This window comes from Neopelma chrysocephalum, unplaced genomic scaffold (genome assembly GCF_003984885.1).
Source record: "Neopelma chrysocephalum unplaced genomic scaffold, ASM398488v2 Primary Assembly neopelma1_345, whole genome shotgun sequence".
NCBI classification, from domain to species: Eukaryota; Metazoa; Chordata; class Aves; order Passeriformes; family Pipridae; genus Neopelma; species Neopelma chrysocephalum.
In genome coordinates, this window is record NW_020898009.1 from 767,109 (window position 1) to 790,091 (window position 22,983).

Consider the following 22,983-nt stretch of genomic DNA (forward strand, 5'->3'; position numbering starts at 1 on the left):
AGTCAGATTGTTTCTGCTTTCTGCCCCTTGGTGCTGGAAACTGGTGGGAATGCTTTGCAAGGTCTGGAAATCATGGAATGGTTTGGGTTGAAAGGGAGATGAAGGATCACCTCATTCCACCCCCCTGCCATGGGTAGGGACACCTTCCACTAGCCCAGGTTGCTCCGAGCCCCATCCAACCTGGCCTCGGACACTTCCAGGGATCCAGGGGCAGCCACAGCTTCTCTGGGCAACCTGTGCCAGGGCCCCACCACCCTCACAGGGAGGAATTCCTTCCCAATATCCCACCTATCCCTGCCTTCTTGCTTTTTTGATGATGTCTGATGCCTGTGTTTCCTAGCTGAGTGCATACCCAGGCTGCCCAAATGCAGTGCTTTGGGTGATGATAAACTGCTTTCACACACAATTAACATGTTGCATCACATCTGAGGCTCAGTAGTAGATATAATGCATGTTCCTATGGAACTGACCCCCCCCATGGACTCTCCTGTTGTTGTCACAGCTCTGAGTGTGTGAAAAGTGATTGTTAAAAGCTGCTGCTTTATTTAAAATTAAATAAAGAAATCTTGCTGGCTGCGTGCGGCAACCTCTGCTTTCGGTGGAGCTGCTCTGCTGTAATAACAAATTGATTCAGCAAATACTTTTACCCTGTGTTTATGTTCTTGTCAGCACGCTCAGGTTTATTTAGAACACATTAATTGCACCCAGGTTCAGTGCAGTGTTGGCCTTTCAAGCTCTGCTGAATCACAGGCTGTGTCTGCACCACCCGCGGTACTTCAGGGATCACATCAGGTGCTTCAAACAGGAGGAAAGCAAATGCTCCTGAACAAAGGCATGATCCAGGACTGGAATAAGGCTTTCAAATCCTTGCTTAGGTTTCTGCCTAATGTCTGGCCCAGGTAATCTTAATATAGATGAAATCTGAGAAGCCCTCAGAGCCTCGGGTGGAACAGTGTCATAGACGGTGTTTTATGCTTGTGGTGTTTGCCAGAAATAATTTTCTAAGCAATAATACCAGTACTGAGCTGTTCATTTTGGAGTAATAACTGCTAATGCCGGGTTGCTCACCCATTGTGTTTGGAACTCCCCTTGACTCCGTATTTGAAATATAAATAAAGTTATTTTAAGCTTCAGCAGAACTGCAGAAGCAACTGTGTCAAGTCTGAGTATCCCCCGTTGCTCTGTGTGGTGTAGGAAGGGGGAACCCTTTTGATCATCTCAGTAATGAGGCACCAGTAATTCTCTGAAGCCCAATTCAGCAACCAGGCTCATATTAATTCCATCTCCTGAAAACAGCTCAGTTATTTGAGAGCCACCTACACAGCTCTCAGTTACATTTGATTCTCGTGATGTGTCTCTGTGGCTTAACCATAGTCCTGTCCTGTGTCTTGGAATCAGTACAAGAGTGTTTCAAACCTTATTCTGCATATAAAAGAAGAGGGGGTCTCGTTCATCCATGTGCCCCTTTTATAGCAGCTTTTGGTGTTCCCAAAAAAGGGGACCAGAGGGGTCCCTACAGAAAATATCCTGCCACCAGCCCTGCCAAATCTCTTCCAGTCTGGATCTGAAGGCAGCATCAAGCAAACCAGCACTGTGGATGCTCAAAATATCAATTATGTTACCCAAAAATGGAGCCATGTGTGAAGATCTTCCATTTTGATCCTGCCATCTGATTCAGGCACATGAATCTCCATGTCTTGTTTGGTGTTCCATGGGGTGAGCTGAAGATTTCTCTTGGAATGTTGAGGTCAGTCCACAGTGCTGATGTGGTGGAATCAAGGACTGCTCTAGACTAGGAAATGAGGTGGCCAGATGTTCCTGAGCTTCCTGAGGAAGTGGCAGCCTTTAAAACTCCTCTTCCTTAGCCCCTGAGAGAGCAGAAATACTCATTTGCACACCCTTGAGCAAGACTCTTCCATATTTCCATCTCTCTAAACAACCAAGGAACCAATAAAACAGGCAACTGCTTACATGTCATTTTCTTGCAGTCAGGTTTACATTTCAGGGATTTTTTTTCCCCTCTTCCCTTAGAGGTTAAGTTATATCCAGCTAGAACCAGTGGATGAGTGGTGTGCCTCTGAATCCCACTTTTTCAATGGATGTCTCTAGTGCAAAGCCTGAAGGTGACTGGGAAGAAAGTCAGTCGTTCAGCAGATACATAATGACACCATTAGCACAATTTATGTGTAAGAGAAAATACCTCTTTTAGTTGTGGAAAGCAGGAAATAATTGTGAAAAGCCTTCCTTCAAAAGATCAAGGGAATTTTTACTTCTGCCTTCACTTGACTGTGTGTTTGCCTTGTTACTTCTGCTCTGTGGCTTTGGCAGTCTTGTATGATTTTTTTTTTTTTGCCTTTTTTTCCATCCAATAGGTCCTGCCTGAAGTGTGTGTGTGTCTCCTTTTCCTCTGCTGCTGCTTTCCCGGGAATTTTCTCAAAAGGGAGTTTTTTTTACAGGCAGTTTACAATTTGTCATTTGTGCAATGTTGCAGAGAAAGAGGATGCTGAAGAGGTGCCAGAATTTCAGGTGTCTGGGAAAATTGGAGCAAAGAAGCAGAGGAAATTAGAGGAGAAACAAGCCAGGAAAGCACAGAGAGAGGTGAGTGTTTCCTGCCACGTATCAAGCCCCGAGCAGAGCCTGAACAGCTCAGCAAAGAACTGGGGGTGAGAGACACCTCAGAAAGGCAAAACCAGTGGCATCACTGCAAACATTGTTTTTTTTATTTTAAAACTGTAAATTCAGCTTTTTCTGTCATATCCCAAGAGGGAAAACGGAGTCTCGTTTTCTTTCCATGTTCTGGTTTTCTTTCAGTTCTCTGGCATTTTTGTGGGGAGGAGAGGAGTTAAAACTTCAGTGCTCTTTATTAGATGTTTCCACTGGCTTGTGCCTTAATGTCAGTACTGTCTGCCCTTAAAAATACCCCCAAACCCACACGGTGCTGTTGTGACACCATGACCAAAACCGTGGGCAGTTGTGAGTGGTGTTTCATGTGCTCTCATAGTGCAAAAACTTGGTTTGGCTTTACCTGTGTTTACAGAATGTTCTGAGTCGGAAAAGATCCATGAGGATCATCCATTTATTGTTTTTGTGGACTGGGAACAAGGAAAAGCATTTTGCTGTTAATTCCAGGGAAGCAACAGGCTCTTTGCAGCTTTCTGAAGTGTGCTTGTGGAAGGCAGCAGGTTGGGCACTAATTCCTTTGAGTTGTTCTTTATATTTTTTGCAGACTCTGTATGAACATTTTTAATGTGTAGAGAGTCCAAACAAAGCTTCTGAAATCCCATCTTGGGGATTTTAGTGTCCCCTGAAGTTTAAATCCAGTGTCTGCTTTACAGTGTAGTGGTACCTGTCCTGTAGACAGGGCAGTTGATAATAAACTTAATTATTATGTTCTGTATAAACTTCTGTTGCGAACCTTTTCTCACTCACTCAGTGCTTTCATCACTGTGTTGTTACTTTCCATATTCATTCTATTTAACTGGCCTCTTTTTTGTGGAAAATCTGAGTTAAATTAGATGAGCATCAGTTGGTGGAGTGAGGAATCTTTTATTTCATTTTAAAACACGCTGATTTTTATTTTCCCATGCAGACAGATAAATTCCTTGGTTGGGACTTTTTCTCTGAAACATTCGAAGCCACTTATCCTCCATTTGAACATTTTCTGCTTGTTCTCTTAATATATTTTCAAATTCAAGTGTACTGAAGACACTGAAGAAAAAAATCTATAAAAAAGACACTAAACACCCTTTTTATTTTCCCCCATATCTCAACAATCTCTTTGGCTTAAAAACAAAAGCAAAAGTATTTTAAGAGACCAGTACAAATTTTCTTTAAGGGATTTTGCCCAGGTAAATGATGAATTTGAATGCACTTGCTTTTACAGAGTTTATATTCCCAATCCTTTGTTTTCCTCTCCTTAGGGTCCATTCTAACTAAACTTTAAGTGAGGAGAAATGGAATGCCATGGCACAATATGGCTTAATATCACTACAGTAATAAGCTCAAAACTTAAAGCCTTATTGAGGTACAGATAAAGACAAGGGAGAGGAGTAATTTTAAAGGAGAGGGGAAGTTAAATGATAATGACTTTTTATTATTATTATTATTCTTTTTAATGTTTCATTCTTTCCGAGCATGGATTTAGGAAGACGGTAAGAAACCCCCTCATGCTATCACAATATGAAATTAAAAAATGTACACTCAGGAAGAGTAAGGCTTGGTTTGCATAATGTTTGTTTTTTTAGGCTGAAGAAGCAGAGAGAGAAGAAAGGAGAAGACTCGAGTCCAAAAGAGAGGAGGAAAGGCGGAAAGAAGAGGAGAGGATACGGCTGGAGGAGGAACGACAGGTGGGGTTAGTTGTGTTTATCCATGGGAATGCTGGACCAGGTTTGTCTTTGGAATTGCTTTGTGTAAGGTCTGTGATGAGGGAGCACCGGGTGTGTCCTGCTCAAACCATGTCCAGGCAGAGCTGGTTGTTCAGGACTTTGACCAGGAGAGCTCCGAGTGTCTCCTGAGGACGGAGATTTCCCAACTTCCCTGGGCCCCTGTTCCCTTTGAGCTACCAGCTGTGACCAGCAGGGCAGAAAGGGAAAGGCATCAACAACTGACTTTGCAACTTTTGTTGTGTAAAATCATATAATTTTATTCCAATTATCCATATTTACACGTGCCTCCCAATTAAAGGTTTCTGAACTGCGCGTGTGACGGTGCATGACAGCAGCAGTGACCCAGAAAAACAGGTGCTGCTCAGCTGAAATGCTTCTGTTGAATAATTTTCATTAGTGAGGGAGGAAAACTTAGTTCAGAGCTGCTTTGTGTACTTGAGGCATCAGTGCTGCTGGCTGAGAACTTCATGCTCTGGTGCTGCTTTTTGCTGCTGGAGGTCAGGACCGAGGTGTTCTGCACAGCCCTGTGCTGAACAATTGCTGTCCCAGGGCAGCACAGCCCCCAGCTCTCACTGGGGGATTTTTTGGGATACTTATGTGCATGGAAATTTGTGTCTCTGGTCTGTAGATTTATTTTAATTTGTTCTGAGTGCAGGTTGTGTAAGTGGAGTGGGTTGCTGATAATGTTTTAAGAAAGGAAAAGACAATTTTCCCTTTCCTCTGTTGGGGGCATGAAGGCAGGAAAAAACAATTTTTCAAAAAATAGTAATCCACATGTTCCACATGCAGACTGTATCCATGAGATCTTTATGTGAATATCCATTTACCTCTGGGGTTATTCCCCCACAAATCTTTCCTCTTCTGAACTCTCTTATTTCCTTTTCATCGATACAAGTCTCCTGAATTTCAGAAGCTGAAGTGGAGGAGGAGAATGTCTGTTCTAAACATCAGGTTATGTAGCATAGCCCAAGACTTTGACTTGTAAAGCAGCTTGAACAAACTTCCAGGAGATCAGTAATTCCACAGCTTCCCTTCCAGAGAGATGAACAAATTCAGAAGTACCTGGTGGGGGTCAAAGAGTGAACCCTGAGGTTGAACAGCTGATCTTGGCCACTCCAAAGGTGTGTTGGAACAGACCTGGCTTCCTCTGGATCCACGGCTGCCTCTTTTTCCCTGTCCACACACTGCAGCAGCACCAGCTCCTGCCTTCTGGGCCCTGCAGCCACTCTGCTTTTCTCCCAAGTATTTCCAGTTTCTCCCCCTCATAATTCCAGCTTGGAAAAAGGCAAGATGAGCTCTGGCTGCCTGTAAAGCCCATCTCTGTGGGGCTTGGCGTAACGGAGAACTCTGATGGCAAGTTTTCCCTCCAGTGATTTATTCCTTTATATGTTTTGTTTCTACTCAGTTCCCTGATTTATTGATTTATTTATTTTAATATTTTCCTACTTTTCTGAGAATTTAATATCCTTGAAACCCTGCAGAGTGAGTTGGGATGACTCCAGTACTTTGGGGGAATTAGAAGGATGCACTGGCTGGACACTGACGTTGTGTAAGTGTCACTTCCAGTGGCACTGGAACTTCCAGGTCCTTCCAGGGGGGGCAGGAAAATTCCAAAAAAAACCAAATTGAAGCTGAGCTTGGCCAACCTGCTCAAAGGAAGCTGTAGCACAGGACAGGGATGTTATCCTGGGATTGCCTGTGGGTTTGACCTGGGGTTTACCTGGATGATCAGGATCAGTCAGGCATGGTTGAAAAGTTGAGTAGAAGGTAAGGGTGAAATTCTAACCAGAGATCTCTTCACACAGAGAGTGCTTATTAACATATTTTTTTATTGTTTCTATTCAGTTTAGGACTGCATCATTTATTTTGTTTGAATGAAGAAAGTCTTATTATTTTTATTTTAGTTTTCAGTATTCCTAGTAAAGACTGCACTAAAGCACTTCCACCTCTGTTTTGCAAGGCTCAGTGAAAAAGAGGAATATAAACCTGTGGTGGTGGTGATTTTTTTGGGCTCTGATTTTTTTTTATTTGTTTTGGTTTTTAAATTTTGGGCACAACAATCCGAGGGAGTACTTACTAGAATTGGGAAGACTGCCCAAATGCCAGGATCCAGCTTGTTGTTCACTTTAGCCAAAACCTTCCTCAGATACTTAAATTCTGTCATTTTAAGCCATTTTAGTTTGCTTTGATTGCTTATTTTTCCCAGTATTTATCAGGAGAGCAAAGCCAACCCACCAGGCTACATCAGCAACATTATTCTGCCTCTCAGAGGAAAATCCTTTCAATATTTTATTTTTTTCCTTGTGTCTAAATTGATAATCCAGGAACTGCTGAACATTTTGAGCGTGTGTCGAAGTAAATGTATCTGACAATATTTAAAGTCCATCCTCAACTGTTTTCTAGTAATTTTAAGTCTGTTTTTATCCAAGTCTTGAAGAGGAAACAGAACAATTCAAGACTTGGTCTGTGTTTAGGCTGCATTGCTCCAATTCCTGCTTCACTCAGCAAAGGCAGCAGCACCACAGGGAGTTGGTAACAACAAACCTGCAGTGATTTAGTCTTGACAGGGTGATGGAAAGGGAGAAAAATGGAATTAATGGATACTTGATTACTGTGCCTGTAAGCAGAGCCTGTCTTTAGGATCATATCATTTTTATCTTTCCAATCTTGTTGCAAATGATGGAGGGGATGGTGCCTCTCTTCCAGGCCCCTGCAAGCAGTGAAAGGATCATTGGGTTTATTGTGGGATTTGGAGAATACATAGGATAAAATGTCATTTCTATGTTCCTCTGGAGAAGGAATCCTTCCTTTCCACAGGGAATATTTTGTCACCAGTAAGCCCTTGTGGACTACACAGGGTGATGTTGTTCCCCCCTATAAATTAGGAGACGGAAAGGCAAAATCCTGAAAGGTAGGTCAAGTAGTGACTGAGAGTCATGAGGTAAAATCCAGCTGGTTGTATGGTTTTTGAAGGCATTTTGACTACTCACGTTGCTGTAGTTTATATAATCCCACAAGGCACAAGAAATCTAGATTTTATCACTGAATTTTGTCTGAGAATTGTTACAGTTGTCAGATAACCTCATTTTTCCCTTCCTTTTCCAGCACATCAGAGTATTTCTGCAGGTACAGTGACAGTGGCAAATCCCCAAACAAGCACAGCCAGCTTTCTTAGCTAAATTCCTATTTCACCTTTTGTTCAGTCTCTCTCCCAAGAAGTACAACTAAAATCGTGCTAAACTCCCTTCAGGGGAGTTATGGGGGATAAAATCTTGCATATTCTTGAGAAAAATACCCCCTTGCTTCTATTTAAATGCATTTGTATGCACTTATAAATAAAATGTGGTTGCCCCTTGGCTTCAGCGTTGCAAACCAGATAATATATTTTTAAATTCAGGTTTCCTTTGCAGTGCTCTGCTGACCTGATTGGCTGCAGGCCTGAGGAAGCTCCTTTATAATTGGCATTTGCCTCAGCCCTGCTTTGCCCTGGGGATTTCCCTTTCACCTCCTGGAGTTTTTTGGTGGTGAGCTGGTTTATCAATGAGAGCCAACTTCCTCTGATGTTGCAATGCAGGGTCTTCATACAAAACCTTGCTGTTTGCTCACTTAAGAGCTTTTTTTCTTTTTTTGGTTTTTGCCTGTGCACAGGGATTTTTGTAAGTTTGCATTTAAGTCCCTAAATAAAAATGACTTGGATCTTCAGAGCTATGGAAAGGGAGGATCAGCCATGAACACAAGGGTCCTCTTGGAGCTTTTTGAGAACTCAGACCCTAAAGTTTTGACTCTTTGATTTGATACTTGATCACGTAAGAAGTGGCACCAATTCTCGGTGATTTTATTATGTTTAACATTCTGTGAACATGGAGTGTTTCTCAGCAGAGCTTTTCGTTGTCTGTTTGGCATTTATATCCATTTTTTCATACATAAAGAGTGCATTTCTGGAGGCTGATGGAGACGACTCCAGTTCAAGCATCAGTTTTCAAGTGTGTATCCTTTCCTGAAAATTGATTCCTCCTGAAGAAGCACAAGTTGAAAAGCTTGCAGAAAACTCATTCTCCTCTGATTTTGAGGGCATGAGGACACTTATTCTGCCTAAGCAGTGAGGGGGGCAGGACTCCTACAGATCCATCTACTCTGGGCCAAATTATTTACTGTAAAGTCCCTTCTTACTTCCTGCAGGAGCTGCACTAACAGCACAAAACCTGGATGCTCTGCAAGGAGGGTTTCTTTGGTCCATGCACTTCTGAGCACTTGGCATGGGAACCAGGATGCTCCTCCTCATCCTGCACGTTAAGGGAACAGCCAGAAACAAAGGAATGACAGGTACAGGTGGTGGTTGGAGAGTGTCCAGTGTTGGCTCTGCCTTCCTCACTAACAGGGAGATCATCTCCACTCAAGCAGCATCCCAGAACCTCCTGAGCAAAATTTGTGATCCCAGAAATCCAGCTTTAAGCCTGCAAGAGTTTTCAGGATGCTCTGGGTTTCACCTGGCAAAAGGCTGGGCCCTTGTGCAGTTGGTACAAGGAATATGTTTGGAAATAATCCCTGGGATGAAGGTGAGAGGCAAGCAGAGGGTGATGATCTGAAAGGAACCTCACAGCAAGTCCAGGTCCTTGGTGAGCAGGTGGAATGGGGTGCAGAGGGAATTGGTGCTGACCAGATCCAGTATAGGAAGGGGTAAGGGTGTTGGGAAGGGTCTCCTGGAGTGCTGAAGATCCACGGACTGCGTGGAGCTCTGGAAGCTCTGGGGTTGCACATGAGACTGGTGCAGGCAGAGGTAGAGTCAACCCAGCAGTGATAATGTGGGCATTTTGACAGGAAAAGAACAGAAGGAAGAAAGGTTTAAGTGACTAATTTTATTTTTTTTTCCAATAAAAATATTGTCAAAATGGGATTGTTTGTTCTTCACATGCAGTGTAGTGAACTGACCAAAAAGCAGCCTTTACACTGTACAAGTGCTCCACAGTTTGGGTGACATTTAGGTAGATGAGGAGAGAGGCAAACCTGCCTCAAAAAATGACAAAAAAAAAAATAAAAGCAGCTGAAGGGGAGCATCTGCAGTTACCAAATTTCCAGGCTGCTGGGATTTCCCCAGCACCCCACCCGTGGCTGGGGGAGGTGGCCCGGCCTCTCTGAGCTCTGAGCCACTGCTGCACTGCTGAGATCTCGGTGGGGAGGGCTCAAAACACCTGCCAGACCAAGATTTGGGGTTTAAAACCTGTATTTGAGCCGAGTGCCCTCTGTGTGACTTGCAAGGAGCAAGGCCTGGGCTCTGTTCCCCTGAGGGGCTGAGCCTGTTTCCCATGGGTTATTCCTGCAGGCACACTGGGTTTTGTGGGAATGCTGCTGCCTAAATGTGACCCTGCAGCTTCCATGCAACTGCTGCATGACTCGAGCACGTGGGAGAAGAGGGATAATGTGCTGGGGGAACAAAAAAAAGCTGGGAATAAATGTGACCAGACATCCCAACTGCTCCAGGTTCTCCTGCTCCTCATGGATTCTCTTTGTGCAGTTGGAGAAAGTCATCCCTGCTCTTGGCTCTGGACCAGGTCACAGCCTGGCTAAATCCTTCTTTTTCTACAGAGGTTGAATCGTAGGTGAATTTAGGTTGTCAAGTATATGAGGTTGTGCATGAATTTTTAATTATTAGATGAAAAAGCATCTGGAAGTACTTTGTGTTACGGAAGAGGCTGCAACCACCGGGAAGCTTGGAGGGCTGACACACTTCAGCTACCAAAGCAGTGGCTCAGACCACCTGGAAGTGCTCTGCTGACCAGAATTTAGCATCTGGAAAACGGGCTCCTGTTGGCTTTTGAGCAAAAGAAAAGGGGCTGGTAGCTTGAGTGCTTTGCCAGTCTCACAGCAGAGCTGCTTTTCTGCATGTGTTGGAAATGGAAGTGCTGAGATGCTTTAAAAAAATTGAAGATGCTGTTCTTCAGGTAGGGAAGGAAGACAGGGAGGAGCCTTTTTCATTTATTAGACCGTCCAGAAACTGGAAAATACATTTTAGTTATTATTGCTCTCGGTTACAAATGGGACACTGTCTTCTGATCATTTATTTATTTTGTAGAACCATCTAGAAATTATTTGCCAAAGCAGTTTTCAGGTTTTGTGGCTATTTTTTTCCCCCCCTCGTTTTCAAACCCTGCTGAATTACAAGCTCTCTAATAGACCAGGGGAAGAACCTTATTCATGGCTTTCCAGGATCAAGATTAAATTTATTGCACTTACAAGAAAGGAACAATTGTTGTCACTTCCAAATGAAATATGGTTTTGTTGTTCTTGGCACCTGTAATGCTTATAGGGAGAAAATGTGCTGTTGGGCTAATTGTTACAGTGATGAATGACCCAAAAATGGTCTTGTTTTGTCTCAAGAGCTTCCTCAGATCTGTAGATTTTTCATGAGATAGCAGTTTAAAAAATGGCTTTGGCTTTGCAGATACAGTCCGATCCTTTCAGTCCTGTTTTTCTCATCCTGGGATGTTGGCAAGAGTCTTTCTCCTGACTTTCTGGGAATTTGGTTAAATAAAATGGCAACCAAATACTCTTTTCTCTTTGGTTTTTATTGAAGGGCAATTCTCCAATCCCCACTTCTGGTACCTTGCTGGTTTTGGCCTTATAGGGCACCTTTTTTAATATGGATTTTTTCCAATATATTTAATGACCTGCTCCTGTCTCTTCCTGGTTTAATGGAACAAATGTTTGCTTTCCAGCTATTAAAGGAAGCAATTACCATATTAGTGTCAAAGATGCAGCATGGCAAGCATTTAGAAATCAATATAATTGTTCTTTAAAAGATCAATTCCTGTGCTAATGGCAAAGGAATGCCCCAAGATTGCCACTGAAATTTGAAGAACTCATCTGTCCGAGTTTTTAATCAGCCTTTGGAATGTGATAGAGCCAGAGGCCAGGCAATTTGGAATCTCCTTGTACCAGGTGCTGCACAAACATTAATTTCTCTGTGGTTCCTATAAGGAACCATTTTTATTCTCTGTGAATCATAAAATCATTTAGATTGGAAAAGACCTCCTCCAAGATCATCGAATCCAACCTTTGAATTTACACTTGTAAAGTGTTTTGGACAAGAGCGAAATAAATTTTAAGAGAAAATCATGGAAAGCTGCGAATTTATGAACTCCCAGTAAAAACCTGTTCTTATTTTAATAATTTATTAAGTAATCTGTCACATTCCCAAACCTTTAATCACAATTTTGCTTTGTGAATGTGTGAATTCTACAAAACCATGTCATTGATGTTGGGCTTGGAGTTTTCTGGGTTTGCATTTCTTTGAAGACTTTAATATTTCTTTCAGGGCAGGCAACAGAGTATTTTATTGCAGATAACTAAAAGCAGAGCCTGAAGGTTTTGGTTAACAGTCAACCATGCAAAACTCCCTTTTTTAATACAACCATACCTTGTTTCCTACGCCTGAAATACTTTATACTGTTCTTTACCTTCCATGTAGGCACAGTTTGCTGAAGGAAAGTTTTCATAAGGAAGAGATTTTACTTGAAAACTTGATTTTACTTGTAACTTCTACAGAAGGAGCTTCTTCCCATGCCCGGGTAGACACCAGTGTGACTCCTTGTTGTCACTCCCAGAGTGTGGAGCAGAATTGGGCCAGTCACCAAAAAATGAGGCTGTTGCATCAAAGTGCAGTTGGGGCAGGGACTTCCTGTCACGGGATCTGCAGAAGAAGCAAATTCATGCAAATTAAGCCAGCAGGTTGCTATTTAAGAGTGGTTTTGTGCCCTCTCTCAGACCTGGTGAGCTCACACCATGTGTGAGATGGTCACTGCCCCAAGGGTGGCCTGTGAAATTAGTGATGCCACCAAGGGAGAACTTCAACTCCTTCTAAAAAAGCTTTTTATCTCCTGACTGCAGAGAAAGAACCTGCTGCTTCACTTAAAACTAAACCCAGCTTGGGGAGGAGCAGACTGACCCCTTGTCATCTTTTCTGTCCAGGAAGAGGAAAAAAGAAAGGCAAAGGAAGAAGAGGAGAAAAGAGAGTATGAAGAGTACCTGAAGCTGAAGGAGAGTTTTGTGGTTGAAGAGGAAGGGGTTGAAGAGTCAATGACAGAGGAACAGGTATGTGCTGGGCTGGTTCTGCAGTTTCCCTTTCCCTTTGTTGCACTCACTGTGTTCTGTCTCCTGTAAAATGAACTGGAAAGGAGGAGTCAGCCAAAGGTTTTTGCTTGTGAGAGCTAAATTGTGTCTGTGGCACAGGTTAACCTGGAATATTCCCTGGGGAATGCTACAGTTCCTCATACCAGACCCCTATGAGTTAGTTTAGAGTGCTAAGGGAAATGCATATCACATATCACTGGAAATGAGTCCTTTCCTACCTCATCCAAGGGCTGAAGAAAAACTCCATTTGGAATTTAGATAATCTTTTGCTGTCATCACCCATAGACAGTGAGCCCACAAAGCTAAACTTGGAGTTTGGGGGTGCCCACAGATCTTGGGGGCAATTGCTTGGGTTTGGCCTTATTTTCTCCACCAGCAGACCTGCCGTGAAATCAAATGAAAAACCAAGTTCTTGTCTTAAAAGACTTTTGTTAAGAGAATTCACAGGACACAGCCTGGGTGCTTGTGGGTTATGCTCCGGAAAATCATACATTTAATGTTGCAAATGATAATATTTCAAACTCATGCAAAACATCCTTGCATGCTCTCCTGTGACTGCTTGCAAATGAGCTGCTGGGGATGGTGGTTGAAATGTGAGACTTGGTATAATATCACAGCAAACCTGAAGAAGTTTTGCTGTTGTGGGAGGCAGAGTTCCTTGCTCTGTCTGCTGAAAACCTGTTAGACTCAATTTATTTGCCATCAAATGCTGGACTTGCTCTTGGGTTGTAGCTGCCAAATTTGAGCTGCCCACTGCATTTCATGAGAAGGATTTATTTCACCCTTCTGTGAATTTGCTCCTCTGCTGACCTGACCCTGTTGAATTAAATGGATTTGCTTTAGTGTGGCTGAGAGTGGCTTTGAGCTGAGGGGCTTGTGCCTAATGTCAAGCAATATTAGCCCATTACAAGTTCTCACTGTGGACCCCTTCCCATTAAGAAAAATTCCTCCATCTCACCGGGATTAACCCAAAGAGACGGTGATGGGAATTTCCTAAGGTGCAGAGAACACCAAAATGCAGATTTTTCCATTGAAAGTTCTTTCAAAAATCTGTGTCTGTCCTGTTAGAAGATGAGTTTATACCTAAATACTAAATTGTTCCACTTTAGGCACCCTTTAAAGCTGGAACGTGTTTATTACCTGTGTTCCCACAGCTGCCTGTCAAGAAGAAATAAATCTTTATATATGTGAGAACAGAAAAGGGTGTTCCTCACCTTGAAGAGCTTGATGATGCCTGGATGTCAATCTGAGATAACTTTGGTCAGGGTGGGGAGTTAGAACTTTAATTAGAGGTGATTTAAAAGTCATATTCAGAAATGAGAACATGCAGACAGCGGCCTTGCAGAAAGGACAAGCCATCCTTGCCTTGTGGTGGATGAAGCACTTCAGTGTCCTGTTACAAAGCTGACTCTGCCTTGTGTTGTTGGGGCTGCTGTGCCAAAACTCCTGCTGAAAATTAAGCTCCTGAGTCCAGAGCTAAAGCAGTTAATTAAGGCTGATTGATTTCCAGGGATGGCGGGCGGGAAACTTCCGCGCTGTGCGCACGGAGCTCCGCGCCTGGCCGGTGGCCCTGAACACGCCATGCGGGACCCCGCTAGGCTCGGGGGCTGCTGCAGGCGCTGTGCAGGACGCCGCGCCGGCCCGGGGGCTTCGCGCGGGCGGGAAACTTCCGCGCTGTGCGCACGGAGCTCCGCGCCTGGCCGGTGGCCCTGAACACGCCATGCGGGACCCCGCTAGGCTCGGGGGCTGCTGCAGGCGCTGTGCAGGACGCTGCGCCGGCCCGGGGGCTTCGCGCGGGCGGGAAACTTCCGCGCTGTGCGCACGGAGCTCCGCGCCTGGCCGGTGGCCCTGAACACGCCATGCGGGACCCCGCTAGGCTCGGGGGCTGCTGCAGGCGCTGTGCAGGACGCTGCGCCGGCCCGGGGGCTTCGCGCCGCGCGCGCTCCGCGCGCGCGGTTTTGGACCCCAGGCAAGGCCGCGGCAGGAGAAAGGAGAGAAAGGGGGAGCCTTGCCAGCGAGCACTGCACCCCCGTGGAAGATGAGAGCACAGCTTCGGAGCACACAGAGGTTTGCCGTTCCAGGTTTGGGGAGGGAGGGAGAGGGGGAGGGGGACGGAGCAGAGGGATGGGTGTTGAGCTGGCCATGGGGGTCCTTCGACTGGCGGGTGGGAGAGAAGGGCTGTCCCGTATGAAACATCACATGTGAGCAGTGCACCTGGAATTTGTGGTAACACAGTGGGGGAAGGATAAGGTCTGGGTGGACAGAGGGTTCTTTTGATTGATGGGGGTCCCGGCCAGGCTGGGGCCTTGTAAGGTACCTCAGTCTTGGACAGGTACGGGGGCCAGAACGGTTGGTCAGTTTGTTTGTTTGTTTGTTTGTTTGTTTGTTTGTCTATTTATTTCTTTTGTTTTGGCTCTCCTGCGGCTACTGCCCAGGTTTGGCATGTTCTGGATATATTTGCTTTGCTCTGTTACAACCTGAAAGAGTGGGCAGGACAAAGGGTTGTTACTGGGAATAAAAGACTTGCCCAAATCGTTCTAACAGGAACGTAGCCTATGTACCCCTGTGTGGTTGCGAGCTATGCTGGCGAGGGTTCATGCCTTCGGTAGGGTCGCCCATGCCAGACAGGTCAAAACCATAGGACCAGATAAACTACATCCCTGGGCAGGATGAGCTCATTAGCCTTCTGGCAGTCATCCTAGGAGAAGGACAACTCTCATCCCAAACCCGGGCAGATGGAGCTCGCTTAGCCCTGGAAGGCCATCCATCTCAGAGAAGGTCACTCTAATCAAACCTACGTCCTGAGGACCTCGCTGCCACCGTCCAAGCTTGCTCGGCCCTGGCAGATGAACCTCGGGATTAAAGGGTGGGTTCAGTTCCGCGCATACTGCATCTCACCTAAAAAATCCATTGCGCAGGCTTGAAGGCTTTACCCACATGCAAAAAGTCCTGTAGCGACGGGCGAGGGTCGAAACGGTAGGTGAAAGATGCACTGGGAGCCGCAGACTCAACCCTGCATACAGGCGGTTCAGGATATTGGTCATTTGAGACTGACGGAGATGAGAGTCTCTTGGGGCAGCACCCTGAACGACCAAGCAGCCTTTTCAAGGACAGCACTGCTTGCTCCACTCGGAGAGGGGCCTAGAAAAGGTGGCCTAAACAAAGCTCATCTCCACCTTCACCCGGTTGGTTAACCGCAGACCGACGGGCATCTTCTTCCAATGCGGTCGCACAAAGAGCAAAAGTCAAAGGCATGCACCTGCCTCCAAAGGTGTACTCAAATTAACTCTAGCATGTTGGAACATCAGAACCATGCTCGATTCTGCCAATAGTGGTCGTCCTGAGCGACGTTCTGCCCTAATTGCCCATGAACTGGGTCGTCTCAACATCGACATTGCTGCTCTCAGTGAAGTTCGCCTTCATGAGGAAGGCAGCCTCAGAGAACATGGTGCCGGTTACACACTCTTCTGGTCAGGTAAGCCCAGAACCGAAAAACATCTCTCAGGTGTCGGCTTCATGATCAAAAACTCCATTGTCCCTAAACTCGAAAATCTGCCGACAGGTCACTCTGACCGCATTATCTCCCTACGCCTTCCACTAAACAACAAGCAACACGTTGTCATCTTCAGTATATATGCCCCAACTCTCCAAGCTGACCCTGCTGAAAAAGATAAATTTTACACTGACCTGCGCTGTCTTACCCAAAAGGTGCCCGCAGATGATAAGATCATTATCCTTGGTGATTTCAACGCCGGAGTAGGTAAGAATTTTGAAGCCTGGAAAGGAGTATTAGGCAAGCATGGTGTTGGAAACTGCAATGATAATGGTCGACTTCTGCTAGAATTCTGTGCGGAGCAACAGTTCACCATCACCAATACTATCTTTCAGCAGAAAAATAGTCTGAAGACAACCTGGATGCACCCCAGGTCTAAGCATTGGCACCTCATTGATTATGTCTTGGTGCGACAGAGAGATGTCCGCGATGTCCTCCATACCCGCGTGATGCCCAGCGCAGAATGTCAAACAGACCATCGGCTTGTGCGCTGTAAACTCAACCTTTATCTCAAATTCAAACCCAAGAGGGGCAGTATCCCAAGGAGAAGACTCCAAGTTAACGATCTCCAATCAGCCACAGTAAGAGAAAGATTCCAGGCAAACCTTCAAACTAAGCTTGATATCCATTCCACAGATTCTGCAGTTTCCTCTCCCGAAACAATTTGGCAGCATATTAAAAGTAGCATCCTGCAATCCTCTGAAGAATCCTTAGGGTTCTCCCTCAAGAAGAACAAGGACTGGTTTGATGAAAATAATCAAGAAATCCAGGAATTGTTGAGGAAGAAGAGAACCGCCCACCAAGCACATCTTGCACTGCCTTCCTGTCACGCTAGAAAAACAGCCTTTCGTCTTGCTTGCAGCAAGCTCCAACAGAAACTCCGTGACATCCAGAACAAATGGTGGACCGATCTAGCTGCAAAAACTCAACTATGTGCAGATACAGGGGATCACAAAGGATTCTATGAGGCCCTGAAAACAGCATACGGGCCTACATACCAAGTCCAAAGCCCACTACTCAGTGCAGATGGTCAAACGCTTCTGACAGATCAAACCTCCATTCTGAATAGATGGTCTGAACACTTTCAGACTCTTTTCAGTACCAACCGTGTAGTACAAGACTCAGCAATTCAGTCCATCACACAACAACCAGTGAAATACGAATTGGATACTGCCCCCACTCTAGGAGAAACCCTCAAGGCCATACAGCAGGTGAAAATCGGCAAGGCAGCTGGGGTTGATGGAATTCCACCTGAAGTCTGGAAACATGGGGGCCTTGCACTCCATGCTAAATTTCATGAGCTTGTGGTGCGCTGTTGGGAACTAGGCGAACTACCTTCAGACCTTCGTGATGCAGTCATCATCACCTTGTATAAGAAGAAAGGTACTAAATCAGACTGTTCAAATTACCGTGGTATTACTCTGCTCTCCATTGCTGGCAAAATCTTGGCAAGAATACTCCTGAACAGACTAATACCCGCTATAGCAGAAGAAATTCTACCTGAAAGTCAGTGTGGCTTCAGAGCCAACAGGAGCACCACAGACATGATATTTGTTCTCAGACAACTGCAAGAGAAGTGTAGGGAACAGAACAAAGGTCTCTATGTAACCTTTGTCGACCTCACCAAGGCTTTCGATACTGTGAGCAGAAAAGGTCTTTGGCAGATTTTGGAACGTTTAGGTTGTCCCCCCAAGTTCCTTAAAATGATCATCTCACTTCATGAGGATCAGCACGGCCAAGTCAGATATGGCAACACACTTTCTGAGCCCTTTCTAATAAAGAATGGTGTGAAACAAGGCTGCGTTCTCGCTCCTACCCTATTCACAGTCTTTTTCAGTATGATGCTTCAAAGGGCCTCGGCAGACCTCGACGATCAGGACGGTATCTACATTCGATATCGTACTGATGGAAGCCTATTCAACCTAAGGCGACTGAAGGCCCATACTAAGACCCTAAACCATCTTGTCCGGGAGCTGCTCTATGCTGATGACGCCGCCCTTGTTGCCCACACAGAAGCAGCTCTGCAGCGTTTAACATCCTGCTTTGCAGAGGCTGCTGAGCTCTTTGGGCTGGAAGTCAGCTTAAAGAAGACAGAAGTTCTCCATCAGCCTGCACCTCAGGAAGTCCCCCACCGTCCCCACATCACCATCGGCCAGTCAGAACTCAATTCAGTCCAACAGTTTAATTACCTAGGCAGCCTCATCTCCTCAGATGGTAAGATTGATGGGGAGATAGACAATAGGTTAGCGAAGGCATACAGTGCTTTTGGAAAACTCCATAAACGAGTTTGGCGTAATAAACACTTGAAGAAAAGTACCAAGATCAGTGTTTACAGAGCCATAGTGCTGTCTACTCTTTTATATGGTTCCGAATCATGGGTCATCTACCGCCACCACCTGCGTCTCCTAGAACGCTTCCATCAACGCTGCCTCCGTACAATCCTTAACATCCATTGGTCAGACTATGTGACCAATACATCTGTTCTCGAACAGGCAGCAATCACGAGTATTGAGGCCATGCTCCTGAGAACGCAACTGCGTTGGGCAGGGCACATCTCTAGGATGAAGGACCACCGCCTCCCTAAGATCCTGCTCTATGGTGAACTTGCCACTGGCTGCCGCAAGAGAGGAGCTCCAAAGAAAAGATACAAGGACTCCCTGAAGCAACAACTCAGCCTCGGGCATATTGATCACCATAACTGGTCCACTCTGGCCTCTAATCGGGAGGCCTGGAGACAGACCATTTATAACGCTGCTGATGCTTTTGAGAAGGCACGCAGGATCACTCTTGAGGAGAAAAGACAACGCAGAAAGAATCGAACCTTGCAGAATATACCATCTAAGGAGTCTTTCTGCTGTGTCTTTTGCAACCGGACTTGCCTTTCTCGTATTGGCCTTTTTAGCCACCAACGCGCTTGCATGAAAAATGGGTAGAGCCCTTCCCAAATCTTCGTTCGCGAAGCCTAGCCATGATGATGATGATTTCCAGGGATGCAGAGTAACCTGATCTCCTCTTAACTTCAATGCACATTGTTTGCATTGCCTTTGGAAATGGAGCTGCTCACATGAAAGCACTGGATTTCAGGTGCATGGCTTTGTAAAAGGGTTGAGCCTCCACTGCTTGGCATCTGCAGGAGCCGTGTCCTGAGTCATTGTGGGTTTTACCTCTGTACAAAACATCCTCAGTGTCTGTGTGTAACTTAATGAAGCTCCAACTCACCCAGACATGGCTATTTCAGGGTCTGTGTGATGGGAAGAATAAAAGATGCAAAGATTTCCTTTCAGAAAACACTTAAATTGTACCTGAGCCACATCATCTTAGAAAATACTTGTCATAAATCCCTCATAAGGTTAAATTCAGATAATTTTTATTTCCAGTTCCATATCTCGGTTCATACAGTTAAAACTTCAGAATTATGAAATCTAAACCATTCTATGATGTTTGTACTCAACAAGTTTGTGATGCATTTAATGCTCATGAATTTACAATAACAGTTGTTTTCCTTGCTGTGTCCAGTCTCGCAGCTTTCTTTTGGAATTCCTGGAATACGTTAAGGTAAGATGAAATTGGTCTTTCTCCTCCCTCCCCACTTGTTAGATTTTGTGAAATACCTTTTGTCAAAGAGGGACATCTTTACTTGCTCTTTGATTTGCTTAAATATTCAGCAAGTAACAAAAGTGATACCTTAGATAAGCTTTATTCACTTAACCATCACGAGCTGTTAAAAGGGTTTGTAATTACAGCTCTGTCTTGGCTTTTTGGGGCAGGATGTGGCTCTTACCCTCTTTTTATAAAGACAGGCCTGGTGAATCACCCTCAAAGTTTAATGTTTGCTGGAGGTTGGGATTTGGGACGTTCAGGCTTTTTTGTTTGTGAAAATCAGGCACTGATTTAGCGTCTGAGCTCAGCAGGAGTGAGAGTTGCTGTACCAGCATGTGCTGCCGTCCAGGGTGTGTTTGTGCCTCAAACACTGCCTTGGAAAGGTCAGTCCCAACTTCTTGTGTGATTGTCCTGGCAAAGTTGTCTTAATGTTTGGCAGGGATGTTTGATAAGAAGATCACTTGCTTTAAACAGGGTGTGTTAGTCTCCCTTTCATCATGTTGTGAGGTTGGGTATTTAAAGCCTGTGGTGTGTTCATGGGGATTTCTGCTTTTGATCTGTAAGGACAAGTGCCTTGCTCTCCACTGTTGCTGTATCAAAGGTCAGATGCATTTTTCTCCTCAGACTCCAACAATGTTATGCAAATCTTGTGTCCTAATGAATCCCTTTCCTCCTTCCATGGAAACTGAACTCTCAGGATGTGTGGTGTGTGTGTGAAAGGCTTCTTTAGCAAGCAAATCACTTGTATGCTTAGTGAGGTCCTAATCATTTTGTAATCCAAAATCTCGCACTCTGGGCCAGTTTTGCTTGTCTATTATCCCAGCAAACCCCTGGATTTCCCTCATGGACTTACAAACAGATTTGCCTCGTGGATAAGTCTCCTTAGGGTGTGAGGGATTGCCAGGCAGGGCAAAGAGCTCAGTGTGGAGTCCTTCCAAAGCTCTGCTGGGCTTCCCTCTGCTCCCGTGCCTTGGGATAACACAGGTAAAACAAGAGGAGGTTTCAATGTCCCTTGGGATCTTCCACAAACACTGGGAGAGCTCCCAAGGGATGCCACAGCTGGGTCAGGTTCTGCCCATTGCCCTGGTGGTCGTGGTGGAACAGATTAGTCACAAAGTCTCAGCTCGGGGTTTAACACACGTGTCTAGTTTTGGATTAGTCACTTCATCTCGGTGTCAGAGAAGTTAAACTCGGTCTGAAAACCGAATTCAGAAGCGCCTCAACACCTGATTTCCTCTGTGGAGATGAGCTGCAGAACTGGGGCATCACTTTAAGTATTTTTCTTTAATCTTGAACGTGTGCTTAATATATAGATTATGTATTGCCCTCATCTTCTGTTCACAGAAACTCTTGACAGGAAGCAGCGCTGAGCTGCTCGGAGCTGTCTGAAAAATGTATAAATTAAGAGTAATTGGCATTTTTTAAAAAGTAAAATTGAATTTAGCTCTTCTGTTGAATAACTTATTGTGCTGTTATAACTGACTGGAGATATCTCACCCCTCGCTTCGTTCCTGAGGGTGTTGGAAGTAAAATGCAGCCTCTTGCTCCGTTTCATCCCTTGCTGAGGATAGCAGCAGAATCACACCTAAAATTAAAGGAATTCAGTAAAATATGGATGTGTATATGTTGCTCTATGGAAATCAAGCTTATTTCTAGAACATGAAGCATGTGGTGAAGTGTTTGATTCCCTTGGGACCTCACATTGTCATTATATTTCAGAGTGTGTGTGGGGAATGCATCCTAATTCCACCCCACCCCCCTGGGCTCTTATTCACAGCAGGATCTGTCCTGGAAAGCTTCCACTAAACTTGGTCCTTGAGGGTGAATATCTTTAAGTGAAGGTTTAAGTCCTGTTTTTCTTGTTTATGTGGCTTTGCACCAACACCCCCCCCCAACCCTTTTAAAAGAAGATGTGACGAATGTTGGCAGTTCCCAGCTCTGAGAACTGAATTCCATGGACTGGTTCCAGTTCCATGCGTTCAGTCCATGGTATTCAGTTCTCTAGCTTGGCTGCATCGAACTTCACAGCTACTAAATCTGTGGGGGGCTTTTTTGGGTCTGATTTTGTTAATGAAAAGAGATTAATCTATTCCAGCATCCCTTGATTTCTTCAGTGTCCTTCCAGTGGTACTCCCAAGAAACAAATGAGTTTATTGTTTGAACTGTTGCATTTGTTAATGGAGATGCAGCTCCTGTGGCCATATATATATATGGATTTTAGGAGTGTGGTCCTGAATATTAACTGAACTTTTCGACAGTTTTGTGTTTTCCAAGCTCCTTACAAACACCTACAAGCAGATGAGTCCCTAAAGCTTTGGCAGAGAAGAGAACAGGAACCAAGCAGCTCCAGATGAGCACACCAGGTGTTTTCTCTGGAGCTCCAGAGAAGCATAAAAACAGATGTGAGCAGTGGTGACTGTGCCCTGACTAATAAAACCTGCAGGAAGAATCTCTGTCAAAAGCAAAATGACAGTTTGAAGTTCCAACACTGACAACTTTAATAAGGTGTTTGCTTGCTTAGGAAGATTATTGTGGCATTAATACACATGACATTAGTAACACAGTCTAAAGCACTTAATGCTGCCACTCTTGGCTGGATTTCGTGCGTGTGCCGATATATTCCAGTGATGATTTTAGAAGGTACTTTGAAACATCTCTCAGAGAAAAAAGGATCTTGATAAAGCACACTGGAAATTAAAGTTAGCAGCTGAGAAACTCAAATACCAGGAGAACAGGGCCATGGCTTGTTTGTTGTGCTCATCCTAATGTAAGAAAAAGTCCAGGATGAAAGCTGGCAAATGGATTTGAGTCTTCCCCTAAGTGGGTCAGGGCACTCAATCTTTCCACAGAGCTCACTGGTTTAAGTAACTTGAGAGTTTTTCATCAGGAAAAAAAAAGTGCTTACTTGGAAAAGTTAGTGAGAGTGACAGGTTCTGCTTTGTCTGGTAAATGCAATTTGTTATTTGAATGGAAAAAAAAATACAGCCACCTGCTAATGCATCAGCTGTGTGTAACTCTTCTCTGTTTCCATAGAAAACAAAGGTTATCCAGCTGGAGGACTTGGCTTCACATCTGGGTTTAAGAACACAGGTGAGCACTGACTTTTGGGGTGTAAGTACTGGCTTTTGGGTGCAAGTGCGAGCAATGGGTTTAAAAGGACAGGAGAAACAACAGGTAAATGAGGGTCTGTCTGTGGAAATGTAGTGAAAATGCTTGGATTTTGGTGAGGATCAGCGAAATCAGCCCTAAAAATGTGGCCATTCATCCAAGTACCAGCCAGGCAGTGAAGGGTTGTTGGCTTACAAGATTGCTGCAGTG

The 22,983-nt window shown here is 44.8% G+C and overlaps 1 protein-coding gene across 2 annotated transcripts in view; it reads left to right on the top strand.

The window, feature by feature from the left end:
• DDRGK1 (DDRGK domain containing 1) overlaps nt 1–22,983 on the top strand; it is a 40,279-nt gene that overhangs the window by 13,597 nt on the left and 3,699 nt on the right. For both annotated transcript variants that reach the window (XM_027705569.1, XM_027705568.1), the window contains exons 3-7: nt 2,492–2,598; nt 4,245–4,346; nt 12,351–12,473; nt 19,582–19,620; nt 22,699–22,755. In XM_027705569.1, coding sequence (XP_027561370.1) covers nt 2,492–2,598; nt 4,245–4,346; nt 12,351–12,473; nt 19,582–19,620; nt 22,699–22,755 — 428 coding nt within the window. The remainder of the gene's footprint in view (nt 1–2,491; nt 2,599–4,244; nt 4,347–12,350; nt 12,474–19,581; nt 19,621–22,698; nt 22,756–22,983) is intronic.